The following is a 27,395-nucleotide window of genomic DNA, read 5'->3' as shown; positions in this document are numbered from 1 at the left end:
CTGTCATTAGCTTTGATCTCCTTGAAGTCCATTTGTCTAGGAATAATAGTATTATATCAAACTGTGGGTCAAAGTCAAGTCCGGTAGTGGCACTTAAGAGAGTAAAATGATTGGAGAACTACTTGGATAAACTAGGGCGATTTTTACATTGGATGTTACATCTTTGGTACTTTGACTTGGTCATCTGTGGTGTTGATTCTTCTCAGCTCTGGTTCATTAGCAAATCAGCTACTTAGCTTTCAGGATGTCAAATCAGAGCTCAGCAACTTCGTGAACATTTTGTATGGGCACTGAGACAACTCTTTGGAGAAAAGTTGTTAATCAGCTGGAAATATACCTTGTACAGCAGCAAGAGCGTGTATCAACTTGTAAAAAATACCATGGAAAGTACAAAAATACCATAGAAATACTGTCCAGTACTTTGCTGAAAACAAGACATGCAAGGTTCCAATTTTTCTCTAAAGTCCTCAACCTAGTGAGCTCACCCAAAGAAAATGGGGTTAGCTTGAGATGACTTGTCCTATGCGAGCCTGTCTTCTCTTCTAAGATTGCTAAATGGTTTGCCTGATGACTGTCACCCCCCAAGGATAAAGTAGGAAAGTGACAGCTGACTGAGAGTCCTGAAAGTTACGACACTTGTGAATGATTGCTCACTCCCATGCCCAAGGACCTATGTCTTCCTCCTGGAGTGGACTTCAAGGTGCCTACTACTTTCCTTTTCCTAATCCCCCAAAGTGTAGTTTCTAAAACCAGAGTCAAAAAATATTTCTGAATTAAGTAGTGGATCTCCTTGGGTATCAATTTACTTTGATAGGAACTATATCCCTTTTAGAAAAGGCAGAGGAACCAGAGATCAAATTGCCAACATCCGCTGGATCATCGAAAAAGCAAGAGAGTTCCAGAAAAACATCTATTTCTGCTTTATTGACTATGCCAAAGCCTCTGACTGTGTGGATCACAATAAACTGTGGAAAATTCTGAAAGAGATGGGACTACCAGACCACCTGACCTGCCTCTTGAGAAATTTGTATGCAGGTCAGGAAGCAACAGTTAGAACTGGACATGGAACAACAGACTGGTTCCAAATAGGAAAAGGAGTACGTCAAGGCTGCATATTGTCACTCTGCTTATTTAACTTCTATGCAGAGTACATCATGAGAAAAGCTGGACTGGAAGAAACACAAGCTAGAATCAAGATTGCCGGGAGAAATATCAATAACCTCAGATATGCAGATGACACCACTCTTATGGCAGAAAGTGAAGACGGACTAAAAAGCCTCTTGATGAAAGTGAAAGTGGAGAGTGAACAAGTTGGTTTAAAGCTCAACATTCAGAAAACGAAGATCATGGCATCTGGTCCCATCACTTCATGGACAAAAGATGGGGAAACAGTGGAAACAGTGTCAGACTTTAATTTTGGGGGTTCCAAAATCACTGCAGATGGTGACTGCAGCCATAAAATTAAAAGACGCTTACTCCTTGGAAGGAAAGTTATGACCAACCTAGATAGCATATTGAAAAGCAGAGACTTTACTTTGCCAACAAAGGTCCGTCTAGTCAAGGCTATGGTTTTTCCTGTGGTCATGTATGGATGTGAGAGTTGGACTGTGAAGAAGGCTGAGCGCCGAAGAATTGATGCTTTTGAACTGTGGTGTTGGAGAAGACTCTTGAGAGTCCCTTGGACTGCAAGGAGATCCAACCAGTACATTCTGAAGGAGATCAGCCCTGGGATTTCTTTGGAAGGAATGATGCTAAAGCTGAAACTCCAGTACTTTGGCCACCTCATGTGAAGAGTTGACTCATTGGAAAAGACTCTGATGCTGGGAGGGACTGGGGGCAGGAGGAGAAGGGGACGACAGAGGATGAGATGGCTGGATGGCATCACTGACTCAATGGACGTGAGTCTGAGTGAACTCCGGGAGTTGGTGATGGAAAGGGAGGCCTGGCATTCTGCGATTCATGGGGTCGCAGAGAGTCGGACACGACTGAGCGACTGAACTGAACTGATATCCCATAAAGCAAGGTATGTATATTAAAGGGATTTGGGATGATGGAGCTTAAGACAAATCACGAAAAAACAAGTTTTCCTGACTTCCTACCTATGCGCTCAGCATTCTTGAGGATATGAACATATTTGGCAGAAAACTGCCTTAATAAAAAAACTGACTTGGGTTGGGGACTATGTTTTCCTTGTTTCTCATCATTTCCTATTTTTGTTGCTCTATTTTGACCTTCAGCTTCACTTTTACCTCCATCCATCTCTGTTTCTCTTCCTGATCTCCTTTCCTTCTAATCCAATAGGATGTTCTCTCTCCATAAATGCCTCCCCAGATCATAATTATCACAAGCAGTAAGTTTGCAAATCATTTCATAAAGGCATTTGCACATGCTCTACTGATGCTGTGGGTCTCAGATTACATACCTGAACATTTCTGTGATAAATTGAATTGTCCTTTTATTAGGTCTGCTTTACCAGCTAATCTTGTAGGGTGGAGGGTAGATGTGGCTGCAAATGGAAGACAGAGTAACAAAAATACAATGATCCAAAACCTATGGCATGTAGCAAAAGCAGTTCTAAAAAAGATGTTTTTAGCTATAAAAGCTTATCTCAGGAGCAAGAAAAACCTCAAACAACCTAACTTTACACCCGAAAGAAGGAGGGAAAGAAGAACAAAACCCAAAGTTAGTAGAAGGAAAGAAATCATAAAGATTAGAGCAGTAATAAATGAAATACAGACTAAAAAGGAAACAGCAGAAGAGATCAGATCAATGAAAGTAAAAGCTGTTCTTTGAAAAGGTAAAAAAAATTGATAAGCATTTACCCAGAAAAAGAAGGGGGAGGGACCAAATCAATAAAATCAGAAATGAAAATAAGTTATAGCAACATCGCAGAAATACAAAGGACCTTCAGAGATTACTATTAACAACTATGGGGAACCTAGAAGAAATGAACAAATCCTTAGAAAGAGACAATCTCCCAAGATTGAACCAGGAAGAAATAGAAAATAAGAACAGACCATTACCAGTAAAAAAAAAAAAAATTGAATCAGTAATTATAACACTCCCAAGCAGAAAAGGCCAGGACCAGATGGCTTCATGGGTGAATTCTACAAAATGTTTAGAGAAGAGTTAACACCTTTCCTTCTCAAACTATTCCCAAATATTGCAGAGGAAGGAACACTTCTGAATGTATTCTGTGAGGCTCAAAGTAGACAAAGTTATCACAAAAAAAGAAAATTACAGGCCTGATACCAAAACCAGACAAATCTATCACAAAAAAGAAAATTATAGGTAAAATATCACTTATGAACATAGATGCAAAAACATGCCAACTAACAATCCAACGATACATTAAAAAGATAATACACCATGATCAAGTGGCACTTATCTCAGGGACTAAGGATTTGCAGTATCCTCAAATCAAATCAATTAATGTGATACACCACATTAACAAATTGAAGAATATAAGCCACATGATCTTCTTCTTCTTTTTTTTTTTTTACCTCCATGTTGTGTTTTAATAAATAGAGCAGATTGATGGAATAGACCTTAAAATCACATTTACAGACACTTCTAGGTCCAAACAGGTAGGCGTGAAGCTGCTGCTAGAAGGGATGAGGCCCACATGCACTTGAGGACTGAGTCTACCACCCCACCACCTGTAGGCTGGACGGTGGAGCCCAGGACAGCAGGAGGTGCGGGACACGCACGCACCCACACCTGGCCCTGCAACTGCGCGCTGCAGAATGGCGGGAAATTGTGCTACTTTGAGACAAGCTAGAGGAAGGTTTCCTATGGTACTAACTGAGACTCCCGTCATTACCCATCAGTAGGAGAACATTAGCTACAGAAGAGCATCCATGGACAAATAAGGGCAGGGGACAGCAAACAGGAAGCTATACAGGCCATCTCGTTTCTTCCAATGTCCGGAGCGTCCATGTCACGCACCTCCTGCTGTCTTAGTCCAAAAGCTTCCTGTTGGCATTTGAACCAAACAAGGCTCCCTGCACTTCGGGCATCATCTGCTGGGCTATGAGATCCAGCCGACTTTCCAGTGTGTTGGACACCTTGGTCTTGCGGTCCCCATTATAGATCTCAACACCGCTGTCTATTTCCTCAGGCAGGAAAGCCTCCTGATCAATCTGGACATCAATACCACCAGAAAATGACTAGAGCTCATCAATGAAGTTGCAAGATACAAAATTTATATGCAGAGATCTGTTGCATCTCTATGTACTAACAATGAACTATCATAAAGAGAAATTAAAGGAACAATCCTATTTACCATCACATCAAAAAAAAACAAAAACACCTAGGAATAAACTTATCTAAAGCGGTAAAAGACCTATATTCAGAAAACTGTGACACTAATGAAAGAAAGATGATACAAACAGATGGAAAGATATTCCATGGTCTTGGATTGGGAGCATCAACAGTGTTAAAATGATCAAATTACCTAAGGCAATCTACAGATTCAGTGCAATCTCTATCAAAATATCAGTGACTTTTTTTTCACAGAGGTAGAACAAATAATTTTAAAATTTGCATGGAAATATGAATTCTGACAGAGATATGATTTATTTATGTTAGCACTTCAGCAAAACTCTATTATGTGAATCAAAGATCATGTCAACCTCTGCATCTCACCAAATTTTTTCTGTGGCTATTAATTTTACCCATGAGGATATTAAAGTTCAGGGACCAAAAAAAAAAAAAAAAAAAAAAAAGGCAAAAAGCTAGTGACTGAATGAAGGCTAGAACTCTGGTCCCAGATCTAAACATTCCTTTCCAATATGTTGTCACTGCTCCTTCTTTGGGAAAATGATCTATTTCTGTCAGAATTTCCTTTTTCCTGCCCTGTTCTCTGTCATTCCAACATTCTGGCTCTAAATCCTCAACCCCTCTCTTCTTTTCTACCTAAAATATTGCTTGAAGAAAAGGCAACAAATTAGATGGCAATATTTCAAGTCATACCTGATCACTGAAAATGAATACCATTTAATTTGAAGTCTGAATGTTTGCTGCTATTCAGTCACTCAGTTGTGTCAGACTCTGCGAGCCCATGGACTGCAGCATGCCAGGCTTCCCTGTCTTTCACTGTCTCCCAAAGTTTGCACAAACTCATGTCCACTGAGTCAGTGATGCTATCCAACCATCTCATCCTCTGGTGTCCCCTTCTCTTCCTGCCCTCCAGCTATGCCAGCATCAGGGTCCTTTCTAATGAGTTGGCTCTTTGCATCAGGAGGCCAAAGTATTGGAGCTTCAGCTTCAGCATCCATCCTTCCCATGAATATTCAGCATTGATTTCCTTTAGGATTTACTGCTTTGATCTCTTGCAGTCCAAGGAGTCTTCCCCAGCACCACAGTTTGAAAACATCAATTCTTCAGCACTAAGCCTTCAAGTCTGGATATGGGGCATATAATGGTTTCATCCCTATCTTCTGAAGCAGGGTCGACAGCCTGTGACCCAGAAATAAGCTGGCCTGTAGCCTGTTTTAGTAAATAAGCTTGTCCTGCAACACAGCGGTCTCACTCCTTTACATACTGTTTAGAGTGGCTTATGGTCAAGAGCAGAGTAGCTGTGACAGACACCACACTGCCTGCAAATCTTAAAGCATGTACGAGCTATCCTTTTACAGAAAAAAGTTGCCGATGCTACAACCAAAATGTGGGGGCAGACACACGAAGCTAGACTAGAAATGTCCCCAAACGAATGCCACCCTTGAGCAGAACTCTCAAGGAAAACTCAGCCTGTTTCCAGGGTTCCTTTATCAAAAAAGAACATCCTGTTCACTAACTGTGACTTCCTTTATGGCAGCATTAGAAATTCGGCTTAGCACAGACTCTCAGGTCAGCACCGAGGGTGTTACAGACGCGTATGCTGTGAACCTTGATCCTTTTGTATTTTGCTGCCTTATTGTTTGCTTCCATTTTTACTACGTTACTTAGTACATCTTTTCTCAAGAAGAGGAATCCTTAATAAAATTTCCCTACACATTGTAGTGGTAAAGAGTCAGCCCAGTTTAGCCTTGATGACTGGAGATGTATTAACCAGGAAAATGGCAGAAGAAGCCAAGAAAAGGAAAAACAGACTCATTGAGGAAAAGGGCATAAATTACCCTTAGAGACCAGTGACTGTTGTTCCTGCCAATACAAATGTTAACATATTTGCTGGAGGATTATTTAAACTAGTGCCTCCAAGGTCACTAAGCCACATGCATGGGAAAGAGAGGTGACAAAAATACAGATTAATTAATATGGACACATGCCTCTGGGCCACCATATGTGTGAGGTTAGGAAAAGTAGTATAGACACCAACCCACATTTGGGGGTAAAAAAAATATGTATATGCCCCATACATAGCTTATGGTTCTTTTATGGGAAGAGTTTGAAGAAGGAGATCACCACACATTATGGCATATTCTGTGTTGATCCTAAATGAGAAATAATTGAAGTTATTGAGATCAGGAGGTTTGCACACAGAAGGAGCAGACAAGAATATTTATTGAGTTTGGGAATTTTCAGTCCTATCTCCAGGATCGAACCTCATAGAAAGTTTTCAGCATCTCAGAAGTATAAGAGACCTCGAGGCTCAAAAAAGCTCCCTCACAATCATGCAAGGATGTCATTCTCAGACTTGCTCACCTACTTTGCATAAATGACAAATATGCATACGTGGATACAGAGACACCTCCCTTGGATCCAGTATTCCACTAGCCTGTTCCACAGAGAGATTTCTCTAGTGACTTTCATTAGAATACAAAGCTCTTTCAGGTCTACTCTGCCCCCTTCTCCTCCCACTCACAGGCACCACCACCATCAGTTGTCCTTGGTTTTTCCCACATTAATGCTGTCCAATACTTTGGCCACCTGATGCAAAGAACTGACTCATCTGAAAAGACCCTGATGCTGGGAAAGATTGAAGGCGGGAGGAGAAGGGGACAACAGAGGATGAGATGGTTGGATGGCATCACCGACTCAATGGACATGAGTTTGAGTAAGCGCCGGGAATTGGTGATGCACAGGGAAGCCTGGCGTGCTGTAGTCCATGGGGTCACAAAGAGTCAGACATGACCGAGTGACTGAAATGAACTGAACTGAACTGGGGGAAGAACTAGCGCTACTTGTAACTACAGGCCAACGATGCTGATAAATATCCCACAGTGCGCATGCCAATATCCCATAACAATTCTAAGGCTCATATTATCAATACTGCCAGAATTGAGAAACTCTGCCTTCTACTAAGTCATTTTCATATCAGAAAAATTTCAGCTATGAAAGACACAGAAACTACTCCAGGAGTGACAACTTGCTAAAGAAGAACTGAGATACTAGTATGGCATTCAGATGTATTATTTGGTGTAGAATGGCTGTACCTAGGTAGAAGTTAGTTCTCACGTAGATTCACTTATTCTGGAAACATCTGCCATATCCCAGCGATTTTGATAATTCCTCCTCCAGGAACCCATTTCTTGCATTTTCTAGAATTTCTAGAATTCCATTGTCACTCTGCTTATTTAACTTATATGCAGAGTACATCATGTCAAATGCTGGGCTAGATGAAGCACAAGCTGGAATCGAGATTGCTGGGAGAAATATCAATAACCTCAGATATGCAGATAACACCACCCTTACAGCAGAAAGCAGAGGAACTAAAGATACTCTTGATGAAGATGAAAGAGAAGAGCAAAAAGGCTGGCTTAAAATTCAACATTCAAAAAACTAAGATATGACATCCAGTCCCATCACTTCATGGCAAATAGAGGATGAGATGGTTGGATGGCATCACCAACTTGATGGATGTGAGTTTGAGTGAACTCCAGGAGTTGGTGATGGACAGGGAGGCCTGGTGTGCTGCAATTCATGGGGTCGCAAAGAGTCGGACACGACTGAGGCACTGAACTGAACTGAACTGTTAAAAAAGACTCTTAAGAGTCCCTTGGGCAGCAAGGAGATCAAATCAGTCAGTCCTAAAGAAAATCAATCCTAAATATTCATTGGAAAGACTGATGCTGAAGCTGAAGCTCCAATACTTTGGCCACCTGATGCGAAGAGCCAACTCATTAGAAAAGACCCTGATGCTGGGAAAGATTGAGGGCAGGAGAAGAAGGGGACAACAGAGGATGAGATGGTTGGATGGCATCACTGACTCAAAGGACATGAGTTTGAGCAAGCTCTGGGAGATGGAAAAGGACAGGGAAGCCTGGTGTGCTGTAGTCCATGAGGTCACAAACAGTGAGACACAACTGATTGAAAACCACCACCAAGAATTCCATATACCCCTTTGAGTCATGCGTTATTTTGATAGAGCTCAGATTGTTCTCCTTGATTATGTGTATGGCATCACAGTGGAAGCCATGGACCCTGAAGTGAAAGGGCTGTGTTTGTGTCAAAACCCTGTATTGACTACTTCATACTATTGAAAATTTGAGAAAAACACCTTATCTAAACTTCAACCATCCTATCTAGAAAATGGCAAAAATTACAGCACAACACTTAAAAATGTGTTTTTAGGGACAGAATGATTTGCTCTGTGGAAAATCCCAACTGTAGTGTCTGATACACAGTAAGCATTCAATAAGTCCATTGTCTTTTCAGTGGCCAAGAATTCTGTATTTTTGTGATCTCTAGATATGGGTGAACTGACTAGGGAAGTGTTACCCAGTTGTTAAGAGCACAAATGCTGACACCAGATTTCCTGGGATGGAATCCTGACCTCACCATGTTCTTGCTTTGTGATTTTGGCAAAGTCCTTCATACTTATGTGTATGTGTTTTCCCATTGATTAAGAAGGAATAATAATGGGTATCTTAAAGTGTTGTCATGAGGATTACTAAATAACATAGGTTAAGTATTTAAAATATGCCTATTAAATAGCAATTCCAGATAAATATAAATTGTGCTCATTCTTTCTCCTAGCTGGCTTTCTGGGTGGCTCAGACACTAAAGCGTCTGCCTGCAATGTGGGAGACCGGGGTTCAATCCCTGGGTTGGGAAGATCCCCTGGAGAAGGAATGGCAACCCACTCCAGTACACTTGCCTGGAAAATTCCATAGATGGAGGAGCTTAGTAGGCTACGCAGAGAGTCGGACATGACTGAACGACTTCACTTTGTACATTTTTGTACTTTTCTCCTAGCTGTCTTGATCTATTTTGATTTCAAATCGGAATGATTTTGTTCTTCTCATTGGAACAAGTGTTCCTATTAATAATGAAATATTGACATGGATATATAAAACCATAGCTATTACAAGACAAATTATATATTGTGAAGTCAGCAATATTAGTTAAACTTCAAGGGTGTAGATTTTAGGATAGTCCTCAGGTTAAATGTTCACACTTGAGACAACCAAGGACCTAAATTTTTTGTCTGGGAATCAGGCCACCTGTAGCCCTGTTCTGTGACCTTACTGTAACTTACTTTCTATTCTGAGGAACCATGTCACCATGTGGGCTCATTTCTTTCATTCCCATAACCTTCTGGCAAAGTGGACACAGGCTGATGTTTAAATTGGTTGCTGACTTATCTTCAATGTGGCATGGAATTCTAAATTTGGATTTGTGATTTTTCTGGGAAATCACATTTCTGGCACCGGTGGCCATGGGTGTCAATGACAAACCTGGACATATAAATAGCTGTGGATGGAAACTCTGCAACCTAGTCCCTAGTCCAGAACCAGTGAGCAACCATGAAGACCTTCATCTTTCTAGCTCTCCTGGGAGCTGCTGGTAAGTTTTGATAGTAGGTTCTATGATGTATTTAAGGTTGTGCTTTCTACTCTGGAAGACAGCAATGAATGTTGAATATAATCTCTATACTCAAGAGGCTTAAGATGTTGAAATAACAGTGTAATAATACATATGTCTGTAAATAGCTAAATCTCATTTGTGAGAGATTATGGTTAGCAGGGGTGATCAATGCAGAAAACATTAAGAGGAAGAATTTGCCTTGAACATCAAGGTACTATCTATGAAGCAACAGTGAAAAAGAAATGATAGTCAATGTTAAGGAAATGTTTTGTCCTTTCTAATGATCTGCATTTAATAATTGGGACTAGTCTTGTGAGCATTACATCTCCTTTATACTAAAGAGCACCTTAAGTAGGATCTCAACAGGCAAAGACACTCTATTTCTCATGAATAAAAGCTTTGGTCTGGATTTTACCACATCTTCACTAATGATATCCCTCTGATATAATATGATATGTCATGCAATCATGAAAAGAAATATAAAATTACTATTTCTATTTTTATACTGCTAATTTTTACACAATTCATACTTACTACCATATTTTCCCAAATTGCATAGCTGTAAATTCATTTCACCTATCTATATACCAAGAAATGTCTTTCCTAAAATTACTTTAAAATACATAAATAATAGGGTACATGTAACAATCTCTGATATTGGAGTCCTTAGAAAACATAACAACTCAGTAGTCACGACTTTACAATGTTGAATAAACTTAAATCGTTAGACAATTGGGATGAGGGGAAACATTGGAGACACACACCTTATAATGTTCTATGAAATCATTTGATGAACATCTAGGCAAGAACCAAGAAGACACTTGGGGAACAAAAGAATAAAACTCTCCATTACTTTCAGGTCAGAACATTCTTGGATGGCATTTAAAAGTTTCCTTTCTGTTACTTCATGTGGTATTTATCCTATATTGAACTCTACAAATACACATAATGATGGTGACCCCAAAGTTTTATTGAACACATACTTAAATGTCTGCTCATCAGGGTTTTGTGTAAAAAGTATTCATTATAACCTCAAGTAGCGGGCCTCAGGACATTTATTATGTAAGGAATCTCTTATTTGTCTGTGTATGTATGTTACAAATGTAAAAATCATTATATTGATCAAATTTAAAGCATTAAAACCTAAAAGTTAGATACTTATAATAGTGTAAGAAGCATATGTGCTAGAATAAGATTATGAAAACAATTATACTTAAATCACAGTTTCCTGATTATGCATCATAAGAGAACATGACTTATCTTTCCTGGTTCATCTGCAAAACTGTGCTACTGAGTAGAAATTCCACAATGAATCAGTTCTATAAAGAGTTTCCAACTTGCCTCTGTCAGTTGCTTTCCCCGTGGACGATGATGACAAGATCGTGGGCGGCTACACCTGTGGGGCAAATACTGTCCCCTACCAAGTGTCCCTCAACTCTGGCTACCACTTCTGCGGGGGCTCCCTCATCAACAGCCAGTGGGTGGTGTCTGCGGCTCACTGCTACAAGTCGTAAGTAACCAATACTCACAGCCCTGTTCTCTGAGGTCAGGGCATCCTCAACCATGCCAAAGACAATCATGGTGAACTACAGAGTCATGCTTGAGGGGGAGCGTTCAGATTCCAAGACCTCATTATACACCCCCACCAGACATATGCATTGAGGCCTTCCAAATGAAGGCAGTAAAGACACAAGAAGAAAAATAGTGAGTGGTTAAATATATCTAGACTATTCTAACATAGCTCTTTCCCAGGTGGCTCAGTGGTAAAGAATCACCCTACTAGTGCAGGGGACGCAGGAGATGAGTGTGTGTGTGTGTGTGTGTGTGTGTGTGTGCACTGCAAGGGTCTTCTGTCTGTGCTTATGCTCAAGACTGGGCTCCACGGGGAGGGGGAGGCCCTCACACTGGAGACTTAGAGAACTTGTCATCTTTTGATCCAGCGGAATCCAAGTGCGTCTGGGAGAAGACAACATTAATGTCGTTGAGGGCAATGAGCAATTCATCAGTGCATCCAAGAGCATCGTCCATCCCAGCTACAACTCAAACACTTTCAACAACGACATCATGCTGATTAAACTGAAATCAGCGGCCAGTCTCAACAGCCGAGTAGCCTCTGTCTCTCTGCCAACATCCTGTGCCTCTGCTGGCACCCAGTGTCTCATCTCTGGCTGGGGCAACACCAAAAGCAGTGGCAGTAAGTCTCACGGGGAACACGGTCACCAGGTCTGAGAATCCTAGAGGTGAAAACCACGTTCAGGGTCAGGTAGCCCTATGTCACTCAAGGCAGCATTCCCAGAGGAGAGTGGGGTTCTGTGTAATCTTAGGGTTCCCTCTGCTTGACAACACAGAAAGAAAGAACCATGCTAAAGTTGCCAGGTATGCAGCTAAAATATGAATAGTGATTTGCAGAGAAACAAAGAATGATAGGTACATAAAACAAAGGCTGAGGTTGGAACTGCTCGAAGTATAGCCCTGCTTCAGAAATAAAGTCTTTAGGTTGAAGATATGTGGTCACTGATACTAGTATTAGGGGAGAAGGCAATGGCACCCCACTCCAGTACTCTTGCCTGGAAAATCCCATGGACACAGGAGCCTGGTAGGCTGCAGTCCATGGGGTCACTAAGAGTCGGACACGACTGAGCGACTTCACTTTCACTTTTCACTTTCCTGCATTGGAGAAGGAAATGGCAACCCACTCCAGTGTTCTTGCCTGGAGAATCCCAGGGACGGGGGAGCCTGGTGGGCTGCCGTCTATGGGGTCACACAGAGTCGGACACGACTGAAGCGACTTAGCAGCAGCAGCAGCACTAGTATTAGGGAGAAAAAAATTTGCTGACTAAAACCATTTGGAAGACCCTCCAGATAATGGTTGTTCTTCCAAAATAGAAGCTACTAGCAATTGGAGGGAAGGAATGGGAATATTGGCAAGATGGGGAGAGGTACTGAGAAAGACATTTTCCAGAATGTATGGGTAATCCTCTTCTCTTTTCAATCTCGTCCCCAACAGCCAGCTACCCTGATGTCCTGAAGTGTCTGAAGGCTCCCATCCTATCTGACAGCGCTTGCAAAAGTGCCTACCCAGGCCAGATCACCAGCAACATGTTCTGTGCAGGCTACCTGGAGGGCGGAAAGGACTCCTGCCAGGTGAGCTGCTTCGCGCCCCTTGTCCATCAGCTCAGCCTCACGTATCTCCACCGCATTTCCCAGTTCCTGAAACTCAGAACATTGAAACGCTGTCTCTGGGACTGATCATGAGGGCTCAGGATAGGCTGGGGAAAAATAACAAGTTTTCTTTTTGCCGTGTTAATGGTTAAGGTTCAGGGGAAAAGATATACAGATCTTGTGCAAACAGTATATCCTGGTGCCCTTCTGAGGAAGGATATAGGAGCAGAGAACTTTGAAAGGAGCCTGGCTGGATGGGCAGCATCGAACTTCCCGTTCCTCGTCTCTTCTTGGCCTCACAGACCTGCAGTTGAGGAAAAAGGGGAGAGAGAAGGAGGGAGGAGAAGAATAGGGGTACAGTGTGGAGAATGAGAGTTGATTTCCCTGGGAAAGAGTTGGGCTCATGGAGGATCAGCATTTGGAAACGTGGTCCCCGGGGAAAGGAGGAACACCTTTGAGCCTTTCTCCCCTCTGGGCAGAGCTGTGGGTTGTAACTGGCTCTTCCTTCTCACCCAGGGTGACTCCGGTGGCCCTGTGGTCTGCAGTGGAAAGCTCCAGGGCATTGTCTCCTGGGGCTATGGCTGCGCTCAGAAAAACAAGCCTGGTGTCTACACCAAGGTCTGCAACTACGTGAGCTGGATTCAGCAGACCATAGCTTCCAACTGAACAGCTTCATCTCTTCATGACCCTCCCTGTTAGCCAGCTCCACCTTCCTGCCATCCTGAAAGCACCACTTAAATAAAATCATTTATAAAACCAAATATGTTCAAGTGAAATTAGTTGATTTTTACATACTTTCTCTTCAATCTGGCTGTTGAGAAGATGGTGGACATAGAGTTGAACTATTATATGAAGATGGAATTTGAAAGGTGATTTAGTCATTCATTCAGCTGCATCAAAATACATTGATATCCATCTACTATATGCCAAATTCTGTGTGGATGTTGAGGCTATTAAGATGAATAAGGGTATGGGTCTATGTTATCATCATATTTTTACAGAGATAATGACACTAAGATGTAGAATGTTAAGACTGACTTCCCAGAGTTACTGGCCTAGTCATAGGAAAGTTGAGATGAAGTCTCTGCTGTTCTTAGTCCCATCACTTTGCTACTGCTGTGACCCTGGAGAGTGTTTTAGAAATCACAGATCCTAAAAAAAAAAACCAACAAAAAAACAGATCTTGTATTTTCCAAAGTTTCACCTACGTATTTCTTTTCATTCTCCAAGATATTCTTGTTTTTGTCTGGAATTTTATTGCTACAGCAGGCATGATTTGTGCCAGAAATCTGTACCACTGTCCCAAAGTAGACCTCCCAAACCTCAGCCCAAACCATGTACTATTTTGAATAGCAAGCAAAAAAGGTACAAATGCAGATACATTTGACAAAAATAGATCTGTTACTCTGAGGACATAAAAGTCTTGGCCACAGGTGTGTTCTCTGTCCTTCAGTGCTCCTTGAACCCTCCACTGTCGCCCGGGTCATCCAGAGAATATTTGGAGCACCTTGTTCCTGTGCAAATGTGGTATGGATCAAGGGGAAAGTATAATGGGGTTTGAGCATGAAATCATTGGACCAGGTGGAAGAAGTTTGAAAGGGGGAAATGTTTGCCATCCCAGAGATAAGGTGAAGGATGTGTATTATGTAAGTTGGTTTGAGCTGCTAAAGCAAAGAAAGATAAACTAGGTGGCTTACACCACAAATATTAATTTTTCATAGCTCAGGAGGCTGGGAAGCATTGATATTAGACAAAATTCTGTATTATAAGAAACAACCTTTTACAAATCTGAAGAGAGGGAATATGCACATTGAGAACAGAATTTATGCATTAATCTGTTAGAAGTATTTCATTGTGCAAGTGATGCAGAGTCTGTTCAACTGTTGAGTTCTGTTCAATATTTCTATGTATCATTACCATTACCCAATAAACCAAGAAAGCCAAAAGTAGTTCTTAACCATAGGGGGTTTACTTCTGTACATTTCAACACCCTTTAGAAACAAAGAACATGCAACAGATAACAGCAAACTCTAACCCTACCTCTCCCTCACTCATCCAATTCTGAAGATTATCTGAGACCATGCTATGTAACCAGTCAGATCAGATCAGATCAGATCAGTCGCTCAGTCGTGTCCGACTCTTTGCAGCCCCATGAATCGCAGCATGCCAGGCCTCCCTGTCCATCACCAACTCCTGGAGTTCACTCAGACTCATGTCCATTGAGTCAGTGATGCCATACAGCCATCTCATCCTCTGTCGTCCTCTTCTCCTCTTGCACCCAATCCCTCCCAGCATCAGAGTCTTTTCCAACGAGTCAACTCTTCTCATGAGGTGGCCAAAGTACTGAAGTTTCAGCTTTAGCATCATTCCTTCCAAAGAAATCCCAGGGCTGATCTTCAGAATGGACTGGTTGGATCTCCTTGCAGTCCAAGGGACTCTCAAGAGTCTTCTCCAACACCACAGTTCAAAAGCATCAATTCTTCAGTGCTCAGCCTTCTTCACAGTCCAACTCTCACATCGATACATGACCACAGGAAAAACCATAGCCTTGACTAGATGAACCTTTGTTGGCAAAGTAATGTCTCTGCTTTTGAATATGCTATCTAGGTTGGTCATAACTTTCCTTCCAAGGAGTAAGCGTCTTTTAATTTTATGGCTGCAGTCACCATCGGCAGTGATTTTGGAGCCCAGAAAAATAAAGTCTGACACTGTTTCCACTGTTTACCCATCTATTTCCCATGAAGTGATGGGACCGGATGCCATGATCTTCGTTTTCTGAATGTTGAGCTTTAAGCCAACTTGTTCACTCTCCACTTTCACTTTCATCAAGAGGCTTTTTAGTTCCTCTTCACTTTCTGCCATAAGGGTGGTGTCATCTGCATATCTGAGGTTATTGATATTTCTCCTGGCAATCTTGATTCCAGCTTGTGTTTCTTCCAGTCCAGCGTTTCTCATGATGTACTCTGCATAGAAGTTAAATAAGCAGGGTGACAATATGCAGCCTTGACGTACTCCTTTCCTATTTGGAACCAGTCTGTTGTTCCATGTCCAGTTCTAACTGTTGCTTCCTGACCTGCATACAGATTTCTCAAGAGGCAGATCAGGTGGTCTGGTATTCCCATCTCTTTCAGAATTTTCCACAGTTGATTGTGATCCACACAGTCAGAGGCTTTGGCATAGTCAATAAAGCAGAAATAGATGCTTTTTCTGGAACTCTCTTGCTTTTTCCATGATCCAGCAGATGTTGGCAATTTGATCTCTGGTTCCTCTGCCTTTTCTAAAACCAGCTTGAACATCAGGAAGTTCATGGTTCACATATTGCTGAAGCCTGGCTTGGAGAATTTTGAGCATTACTTTACTAGCGTGTGAGATGAGTGCAATTGTGCAGTAGTTTGAGCATTCTTTGGCATTGCCTTTCTTTGGGATTGGAATGAAAACTGACCTTTTCCAGTCCTGTGGCCACTGCTGAGTTTTCCAAATTTGCTGGCATATTGACTGCAGCACTTTCACAACATCATCTTTCAGGATTTGGAATAGCTCAACTGGAATTCTATCATCTCCACTAGCTTTGTTCATAGTGATGCTTTCTAAGGCCCACTTGACTTCACATTCTAGGATGTCTGGCTCTGGGTCAATGATCACACCATCGTGATTATCTGGGTCATGAAGATCTTTTTTTGTACAGTTCTTCTGTGTATTCTTGCCATCTCTTCTTAATATCTTCTGCTTCTCTTAGGCCCATACCATTTCTATCCTTTATCGAGCCCATCTTTGCATGAAATGTTCCTTTGGTATCTTGATTTTCTTGAAGAGATCTCTAGTCTTTCCCCTTCTGTTGTTTTCCTCTATTTCTTTGCATTGATCGCTGAAGAAGGCTTTCTTATCTCTTCTTGCTATTCTTTGGAACTCTGCATTCAGATGTTTATATCTTTCCTTTTCTCTGTTGCTTTTCGCTTCTCTTCTTTTCACAGCTATTTGTAAGGCCTCCCCAGACAGCCATTTTGCTTTTTTGCATTTCTTTTCCATGGGGATGGTCTTAATCCCTGTCTCCCGTACAATGTCACGAACCTCATTCCATAGCTCATCAGGCACTCTATCTATCAGATCTAGGCCCTTAAATCTATTTCTCACTTCCACTGTATAATCATTAGGGATTTGATTTAGGTCATACCTGAATGGTCTAGTGGTTTTCCCTACTTTCTTCAATTTCAGTCTGAATTTGGCAATAAGGAGTTCATGGTATGAGCCACAGTCAGCTTCCGGTTGTTTTTGCTGACTGTATAGAGCTTCTCCATCTTTGGCTGCAAAGAATATAATCAATCTGATTTAGGTGTTGACCATCTCGTGATGTCCATGTATAGAGCCTTCTCTTGTGTTGTTGGAAGAGGGTGTTTGTTATGACCAGTGTATTTCTTGGCAAAACTCTGTTAGTCTTTGCCCTGCTTCATTCCGTACTCCAAGGCCAAATTTGCCTGTTACTCCAGGTGTTTCTTGACTTCCTACTTTTGCATTCCAGTCCCCTATAATGAAAAGGACATCTTTTTTGGGTGTTAGTTCTAGAAGGTCTTGTAGGTCTTCATAGAACCGTTCAACTTCAGCTTCTTCAGCATTACTGGTTGGGCCATAGACTTGGATTACTGTAATATTGAATGGTTTGCCTTGGAAACAAACAGAGATCATTCTGTTGTTTTTGAGATTGCATCCAAGTACTGCATTTTGGACTCTTTTGTTGACCATGATGGCCACTCCATTTCTTCTAAGGGAATCCTGCCCACAGTAGTAGATATAATGGTCATCTGAGTTAAATTCACCCATTCCAGTCCATTTCAGTTCGCTGATTCCTAGAATGTCGACATTCATTCTTGCCATCTCTTGTTTGACCACTTCCAATTTGCCTTGATTCATGGACCTGACATTCCAGGTTCCTATGCAATATTGCTCTTTACAGCATCGGACCTTGCTTCTATCACCAGTCACATCCACAGCTGGGTATTCTTTTTGCTTTGGCTCCATCCCTTCATTCTTTCTGGAGTTATTTCTCCACTGATCTCCAGTAGCATATTGGGCACCTACTGACCTGGGGAGTTTCTCTTTCAGTATCCTATCATTTTGCCTTTTCATACTGTTCATGGGGTTCTCAAGGCAAGAATACTGAAGTGGTTTGCCATTCCCTTCTCCAGTGGACCACATTCTGTCAGATCTCTCCACCACAACCCGCCTATCTTGGGTTGCCCCACGAGCATGGCTTAGTTTCATTGAGTTAGACAAGGCTGTGGTCCTAGTGTGATTAGATTGACTAGTTTTCTGTGAGTATGGTTTCAGTGTGTCTGCCCTCTGATGCCCTCTTGCAACACCTACCATCTTACTTGGGTTTCTCTTACCTTGGGCGTGGGGTATCTCTTCACAGCTGCTCCAGCAAAGTGCAGCCAATGCTCCTTACCTTGGACAAGGGGTATCTCCTCACCGCCGCCCTTCCTGACCTTCAACGTGGGATAGCTCCTCTAGGCACTCCTGTGCCCATGCAGCCACTGAGTGAGGTAGCTCCTCCCACTTGCCACCCCTGGCCTCAGGCTTAAGGGCGTGGGGTATCTCCTCCGGGCCACCGTCCTTGACCTTGGACGTGGGGTAGCTCCTCTCAGTCGTTCCTGCGCCATCGCAGTCTGGCACTCTCGGCTGCTGCCCCTGACCTCAGTATTTTTGCAAAGGTTTCAAAAATGTCAAAGGAAGGTGGCAGCTGAGAAGCATCCTGTATTTCTTCTCTCATGAAATGTTGAAAACCATGTAACCAGTGCAACCATGTAATTCAGTGATCAAACTGGGACATTTTTGAGAAGGAAAGATGGCACAGTTGACAGTTGCTCCAAGGCAGCATGCATAAACCAGAACTGTCCCTAGAAAAACAAGACCTGGGGTCAACTTACATGTACCAACAGGTCAATGTTACTGGCTCTTGCCCCTCTCAGCTTCCTCTCCACTGTATTCCTGGTTTCAGTTTTTGATAAGCAACCAGAGATGTGTCTGCTTTGGACCTTCTTCATATAAAATTAAAATAAAAAGTTACAAGATTTTGCCAGAGTTTAAAAATATCTGCCTATTGGCTAGAAACAGACAGCCTCCCACGTGAACTGGCCCGGAGTCTACCTAAGTCACATCCTTCCTGATGCTGTTAGCTTCTGGACAGAACCAAAATGCTCCTCCTCCTTTATCAAGACAAAGAGCCTAAGGATACATCTTTGTACCAAAAGCCCTGTTTTCGCCTCCAGACTATTTCCAACTTTAAGCATATCCCTCAGATCTATAGTATCTTGTTTTTCCTTTTTCCTTTCTTCCTCCATCCCTTCATAAAGAAAAGCTCCTAAAATTATTTCACTCCAGGAATTATGTCTTCTCCAACAGAAAGATAGGGAAGTAAAGAAAATTTTTTCTTGGTCTTTCTCTTGTCACTAAAAGTTGTCTCATTTCCTTCTCTCTCAATGAGGACTGCACACACAGTCAATATGATACAAAGTGAACATTCTAGTATGGACTTTTAGATAATGCCTCCCAGAAAATGGCTGTTTTCAGGTGCAAATAACCTCAACTTATTGGACAGGAGGAAATGGAGTATGAAGAGAATGCACTGTATTCAGAGTTAAGAAAATGAGGTTTAGTCTTGGCTCCAACTCTTGAGACTTCTATGGGAATGATGCAAAGCTCAGTTTCTATTATGTAACTTCTGAAAATATAGAGCTTGCTTATTTCTCTCATTCTATATACTGACTGTCCAGTGTCATCACCTATCTTGGTTTGACTTGTTTGCTGTGGTTTCCTTCACTGTAAATTGGGGATAAAAAAAAAAACCTAGCTCACTACTTGAGTTTAGGGATATAATGAGCGTTAGACAGTAAAGGGCACATAGTAAGTGCTCAAGATATGTTAGAACTGTTGTTACCATCACCATGATGAAAGGCTTATTGCTGCCCTTTGTGGGGACCTGCCTCTCTGGAGAGTTTGGAGAACCAGGCTGGAGAAGTCCATATCTGTGGATGGTGAGTGTTCTTCAGTGTCTATAGATAGCAATCATTGCCATGCACTTTGTGCAGAAATGAGATATCCCATCAGTTCAGTCGCTCAGTCGTGTCCGACTCTTTGCAGCCCCATGAACTGCAGCACGCCAGGCCTCCCTGTCCATCACCAACTCCTGGAGTTCACCCAAACCCATGTCCATTGAGTCGGTGATGCTATCCAACCATCTCATCCTCTGTTGTCCCCTTCTCCTCCTGCTCCCAATCCCTCCCCAGCATCAGGGCCTTTTCCTATGAGTCAACTCTTCTCATGAGGTGGCCAAAGTATTGGAGTTTCAGCTTCAACATCAGTCCTACCAATGAACACCCAGGACTGATCTCCTTTAGAATGGACTGGTTGGATCTCCTTGCAGTCTAAGGGACTCTCAAGAGTCTTCTCCAACACCACAGTTCAAAAGCATCAATTCTTTGGTGCTCAGCTTTCTTTACAGTCCAACTCTGACATCCATACATGACCACTGGAAAAACCATAGCCTTGACTAGGTGGACAAAGTAATGTCTCTGCTTTTTAATATGCTATCTAGATTGGTCATAACTTTCCTTCCAAGGAGTAAGAATCTTTTAATTTCATGGCTGCAATCACCATCTGCAGTGATTTTGGAGCCCAGAAAAATAAAGTCAGCCACTGTTTCCACTGTTTCCCCATCTATTTGCCATGAAGTGATGGGACCAGATGCCATGATCTTAGTTTTCTGAATGTTGAGCTTTAAGCCAACTTTTATCCCATAGTAGAAGACAAAAAATGGAGAAAGGGCTGGGTCCAGGCTTTATAACTCTCTGAAAGCATGAAGGGTCCCATGCTCTCCAACAGCATGTGCCACCCAGCCCGCTGAGACCTGATTAACAGCAGCATGATCTGCTGGGACTTTCCTAAGGTTTAAAACATGCCTGGCATGTGGATTTGTCCTCATCCCTGCTTGGAGCCCTGCATCAGTAAGGAGATGGGCATCCTTCTGACATTCTCTTCCTCTCACTTGAGGGTGATTTGAGTGACCCTGTAACCTGCAGTGGGACACTTCAGGGCATTTTTTCCTGGGGTGCAGGCTATGCTTGCCAACACAAGCCTGATGACTATGTAAAGAGAATCAATTCTGGAGCATGGACCCCACTCTCAACTTGTTTTACCTCTGGAGACCTCGGATCTCTCACATGAGGTGAAAGAAAGTTAAGGTGTTAGTTGCTCAGTCTTGTCCAGCTTTTTGCAACCCCATGGACTGTAGCCCACAAGGCTCCACTATCCATGGAATTTTCCAGGCAAGAATACTGGAGTGGGTTGTCATTTCCTTCTCCAGGGGATCTTCCTGACCCAGGGATCAAACTCATGTCTCTAGCATCTCATGCATTGGCAGGCGGGTTCTTTACCACTGAAGCCACCTGGGAAGCCCCAAGAATACTGGAGCAGGCAGCCATTCCCTTATTAAGGGATCTTCTTGACCCAGGGATCAACCCCCAGTCTCCCACACTGCAAGCGGATTCTTTACTGTCTGAGCCACCAGGAAGCCTGATCTCTCACATACAGGTGTCAGTAAAATACCTTTGCTCACATGGTGCCATCCCTCCAAATTGGACAGTTTCAGGAGAAAGGTGTATAGAAGAGCTTCACAAAATAACATCCCTAAACCAAATACACTAGAAGAATTCCAAGGAGCTTTTTAAAACTATGAATTCCTGGTCCCTACCAAGAATCAAAACTTCTCTGTGTTTGTAACCACCACCTGCATACGATGCTTACAAGCTCCCAGTGTTGGGGAGGCTTGTCCCAGAGACTCTTTTCTTCCTCTGGGAACCCTTCTTCAGCTCAGCTTGCTGTCACTCTGCAATCAACAAAGCCTAATCAGGGCAACACAATCACAAACTCAGACTTTCTTTCAGGCTGTACCACTGGTAACTGCAGAGATAATACTGTTTCAAACACCAAAATATACTAATTTATATTCAAGTGATAAAGGCTAATATAAAACAAAGCTTACCAAAGAACATTAACTTTCCTTTAATGAAAGTACTGCTAGATTTATTCTCCATTCATCACACAGAGGGAGCCTCTTGCTGCACCTGGATGGTTTCCATCTGTTGTTAAGAAGGTCTTTGCTCCATTAAGTCATGGTATGCTCTCTCATGTGGGTTTCCCTGATGGTTCAGCTGGTAAAGAACCTGCCTACCAATGCAGGAGAATCAAGAGACATGAGTTCATTTCCTGGGTCAGGAAGATACCCTGGAGAAGGAAATGGCAACCCATTCCAGTGTTCTTGCCTGGAAAATCCATGGACACAGGAGACTGGTGGGCCACAGTCCATGGAGTCACAAAGAGTTGGACATGACTGAGCGTGCGCATGCACGCGCACACACACACACACACACACACGCACACACTCTTTCATAATATCCACTTCCTGGTCCCAATCCTGTCATCTGGATCCTCATGGTACAATTTTCACCATGAAACAATGCTGACTCACTTAACCAAAGTGACAATCAAAGATTTCAAAGGCAAATATAGAACAGGTCACTTAGAAAGTAAACTTAAAATCTGTTATCAAAGGCAACTCAACATTTTAAGAAAACTTGCCCTCTTTACAGAGCGGAAAACCAAATTCAAATTTTGTGTTGCTGCTGCTGCTGCTAAGTCGCTTCAGTCGTGTCCTGACTCTGTGTGACCCCATAGATGGCAGCCCACCAGGCTCCCCTGTCCCTGGGATTCTCCAGGCAAGAACGCTGGAGTGGGTTGCCATTTCCTTCTCCAATGCATGTGCTAGTTTACTTTTAAAATCTACTTACTCAATGAAATTTTTTCTAAATTGAGCCAATCAGGAAGCAGAGAAGCAGTAAGTTGGGTTTGGTGTTGACAGTCTGGCTTCAGACTGGTGCCAGCAAGACTGAACCCTTTCTCTAAGAACCTGGGATACCAAGTGGGTATTGACACAAATATATTAGGGACAAGAGAAACCCATGTACTGGCGATGGTGTATCAAAGGAGGACTTTGCCACAAGATAATGGTGACAAGTAAGATTCTTGAGCAGAGAGGAGACAAAAGCCCAGAAAGATGATTGGCTAATGTGACTTGAAACTCTGACATTGGGCTTGGCCTCCTTATATCCTGTTTGTCCAGGACTGCAATTATATGAAAATGTGAGTCTAAGCTGATTCTGATAGTAGCACTTGAGTGATTTAGATAATTGGAGAGCTACGTGGACAAGTCAGGGAGATTTTTACATTGGATATTATCTCTTTGGTGCCTTGATCTGGTCATCTGTTGTGTTGATTCTTCTCATCTCTGTGCTGTGTGCTATGCTATGCTAAGTTGCTTCAGTCATGTCCAACTCTGGCCTATGGACTGTAGCCCTCCAGGCTCCTCTGTCCATGGGATTCTCCAGGCAAGAATACTGGAGTGGGTTGCTATTTCCTTCTCCAAGGGATCTTCCTGACCTAGGGATCGACCCAGTGTCTCTTAAGTCTCCCTGTGTTGGCAGGCAAGTTCTTTACCACTAGCGCCAGCTGGGCTGAGCATTTTTTCAGCTCTGGGTCATTAACAAATAGCTACTTGGCTTTCTGTCATCTCAAGTCAGAGGCCTCAGGGACTTCCTGCCACATTTCACATGGACTCTGAGATAGCAGGAGAAAAGTTGTTAATTACTTTTCTAGATTCATATGGGAATCTACCTTGGAGTACAGCTGCAAGAGCATGTATCAGATGCATACCTGCATAAATACCATGGAAACTGCAAAAATATCATGGAAACATTGTCAAGTACTTTGCTGAACAAGACAGGCAAGATTCCAATTTTTCTCTAAATTCTTTAATCTAGTGAGCTCATGCCAAAGAAAATGAGGTCAGCTTGACATGACTTGTACTGTGTGAACCTGTCTTCTCTGCTACATTTGCTAAATACTCTGTCTAATGACTGTAACTCACAAGGATAAAGTAGGAAAGTGATAGTGACTAAAAGTTCTGAAAGTTACAGCACTTGTGAAAAGTTGCTCATCATTGTATGTCCCAGGACTATGTCTTCCTCCTAGAGTGGAATTCAAGATGCCTACTGGTTTTTTGGATATCCATTACTTTGATTTAGGAAATGTATCACATAAAAGCAAGGTGGATGCATTGAAACGGGTTGGGATGATGGAGCTCTGAGACAAATCACGAAAATGTTTTCATGGTGGGGATATAAATATAGTTGAAAGAAAATTGTCTTTTTCAAAAAAATTGCTATGTGGTATGTACCATAATGGGCTTCCCTGGTGGCTCAGCAGTAAAGAGTCCACCTGCAATATAGAGGACATAGGAGATATGGGTTCGATTCCTGGGTTGGGAAGATCCCTGGAGGAGGAAGTGGCAACCCACTCCAGTATTCTTGCCTGGAACTTCCCATGGACAGAGGAACCTGACAAGCTAACAGTCCATGGGGTCGCAAAGAGTCAGACACAACTGAGCGTGCGTGCACACACACGTGTACTATAATTCTCCCTCTTTCTTGTCATCTTCCATTTATGATGCTCTGTTTTGATATTCACCATCACATTTACCTCCAACTTTCTCTGATTCTCTTCCTTGTCTCAATTCCTTCCAATCCAGCAGAATGTTTTCTCTTAAGAAATGCCTCACCAGTCCATCATATTCAGAAGAGGAAAGTTTCCAAATTATTTCATGATGGCATTTGCACATGCTCTTCTGGCAATTGTGGTCTCAGGTTACATACCTGGGAACCTCTATGATAAAAATTAATTGTCCTTCCATTAAGTCTGCTTTACCAACCTAACCTTGAGGAGTGGAGGTAGGATGTTGCTGCAAGTGGGACGAGAGAGCAATGTGAATTCTGACAGAAACATAATTGAATTCAGTTGGCACTTCAACAAAATTCTGATATGTAGATCAGTGATTGTTAACTTCTCCCATTTCCCCTTTTTTTCTCTGGATATTCATGTTATTCATGAGAATATTAATGTCCAGACCACCTCCCCCAACAAAAAAACCATGGCTGCATTCACTCATTCACCTGTTCTTTAGGGCTGCTCATGGTCAAGAGCAGAGTAGTTATGATATATGATATGTGATATAATATATGATATATCTATCTATATCTATATATTGCTTGCAAAGCCTAAAACAATTACAATTTGGCCCTTTACAGGAAAAGGAAAAGGTTTCTGACCTTGCACATAAAATATGGAGAAAAACACATGCAGCTATAAAAATAGAAAGGTCCCCAAACTAATGGGACCTTTGAATGAGATTCTCAAGGAAAATGCAGCCTGGTTCTAGAATTCACGTAAGTAAAAAAGAACATGCTATTCACTAACCTTGAGTTGTTCTGATTGCTTCCTTCATTTTTTTAGTAAGTTTCTTAGTATATCATTTTTTCAAGGAAGACATTCTTATTTAAAATTTCCCTATACATTGGAGTGTTAAAGAGCCAGAACAACTCAGCCTCAGTGACTGGCGATGTATTAGCCAGGAAAAGTGACTAGGGAACCCAAAGAAAAGGAAATGCAGATTCATTGAAGCAAAGGGCATAAGGTTACCTTTAGAGGCCAATGACTCTTGTTATTGCCAATATAAATATCAATATGTTTGCTTGAGCCCAATCAGCACCCAACCTAGTCACAGGTTTAAATAATCCTCCAAGGCCACAAAGCCATGTGCATGGAAAATACAGGTGACAAATACAGATTAATGAACACAGATGCATACTTCTGGGCCACTCTATGTTTGAAGTTAGGAAAAGAAGTATAAGTACCAAACCATATAAAATGCAGATAAGAATATTTATTTAGTCTGGGACCCAACTCAGTTCCCTAGGTTCAAACTTCACAGAAATAGTTCAATATCTCAGAAGAATAAAATATCTTGAGGGTCCAAGCTCTTGCACAACCATGCAAAGATGTTTTCTTCAGATTTGTTAACCTGCTTCACAGAAATGACAAGCACACATACACAGATACAGAGACACCTCATACTAACCCTCGTCCCTGGCCTCTTCAACAGGGACCATTCTCCTCATGACTTTCACATAGAATGTAAAGATCTTTCACTTAATACCAGGTCTACTCTGCTCCCTACCCCTTCCACCTACCTCCTCACCCCCACCATCTGCTATCCTTGGTTTCCCCCACCTTCATGCTGTCCAAACATCTGACTAGTCCCATGCTGTTATGTGCATCATTAGATTCTTCAGCATGATTTTAGGTAATTCATGGGTGACCATTTTTACTTAAAAATAGCCTTTTAAAATGGCATGTGCTCATTTAGATGTGCATTAGATTAAAATTCACAAAGACACACCGTATCAACATCTTTGTTTAAAAAGAGATTCAAGAAAAGAAGTGTAATTTGAAAATGAGAAGGTAGAGGTGGCTGTTTGAGGTTTAGATGGAGCATGAGGAAGCCTGTTTCCAGGCCAGGGGAGCCAGCTTGGGATGGCCCAAACCTGCTGCCTCTTGAAGCAGGTGGGTCAGCCTCGCTCTGTCAGTGACACTGGCCACATGGTAGCTGCTGCAGTTCCACACATGAAAGCACTCCATGTCCACATTAAAGGTGGGAAGAGTGAAGGAGTTGTACCAGAGAGTACTCTGCACATCTGTCCCACTGTAAGGAAAAAAGATCCTTTCCAGAAGTTCCCAGCAGACTTCTTCTTCCATCCAGCTGACTGGAATAATGTCAAGTGGACACCTGAAGCTGTAGTAGAGACAAAGAATAGATCATGCCCTGAGCCTTTGGAGTGGGAGCACTGACTCCAAGACCCTAGACTACCAGAGAAGGCCTAGGAAGTATCAAATAGTGAGAACTCACACAAAGAAAACCACCTGAACACAAGACCTGGCATCACCCAACCACCAGTAACATCTTGTCCGGGACACTTCATTTAAACAACAAACAAAATGAAAACACAAACCCAATCATCAGCAGACAAGATTACCACCTCACTCAACCTTGTCCATCAGAGGAAAAACAAACAAACAAACAAAAACTCAGCACAAATCTCACCCTATATGAAGCTCACACAAACCCCTGTACCATCATTAGTGAAGTGAAAGTGAAGTCACTCAGTCATGTCTGACTCTTTGCGACCCCATGAACTGTAAGCTTCCACTCCATGGGATTTTCCAGGCAAGAATACTGAAGTGGGTTGCCATTTCCTTCATTAGGAGGGCAGAAACCAAAAGGAAGAAAGAATTAAACAGTGAAGCCTGGGAAAAGGAGACCTCAAGCACAATAATGAAAAAAATAATGAATAGGCAGAGAAATACTACACAAATGAAGGAACAAACTAGAAACAGAGAAGTTAAATAAATGAAAAGGAAATAGGCAAACTCCCTGAAAAAGAATTCAGAATAGTGATAGGAAAGATGATCAAGAACCTTGAAAACAAAATGGATAAAATGCAATCAATTAACAAAAACCTAGAAGAATTAAAGAATAAACA

General features: G+C 42.1%; 1 protein-coding gene across 1 annotated transcript; it reads left to right on the top strand.

Annotated features, from left to right (window-relative positions):
• The first annotated feature begins 9,582 nt into the window (after positions 1 to 9,582).
• On the top strand, positions 9,583 to 13,660 carry LOC102403209 (cationic trypsin). Its single transcript, XM_025291699.3, has 5 exons — positions 9,583 to 9,729; positions 11,101 to 11,260; positions 11,691 to 11,944; positions 12,758 to 12,894; positions 13,429 to 13,660. Exons 1-5 carry the CDS (start codon positions 9,690 to 9,692, stop codon positions 13,576 to 13,578), a joined length of 741 nt encoding a protein of 246 aa, XP_025147484.3. The 5' UTR covers positions 9,583 to 9,689; the 3' UTR covers positions 13,579 to 13,660.
• Positions 13,661 to 27,395: the final 13,735 nt, after the last annotated feature.

The sequence above is a fragment of the Bubalus bubalis genome, chromosome 8 (genome assembly GCF_019923935.1).
Source record: "Bubalus bubalis isolate 160015118507 breed Murrah chromosome 8, NDDB_SH_1, whole genome shotgun sequence".
Lineage (NCBI taxonomy): Eukaryota > Metazoa > Chordata > Mammalia > Artiodactyla > Bovidae > Bubalus > Bubalus bubalis.
This window is presented reverse-complemented; position numbering and strand designations above follow the sequence as displayed.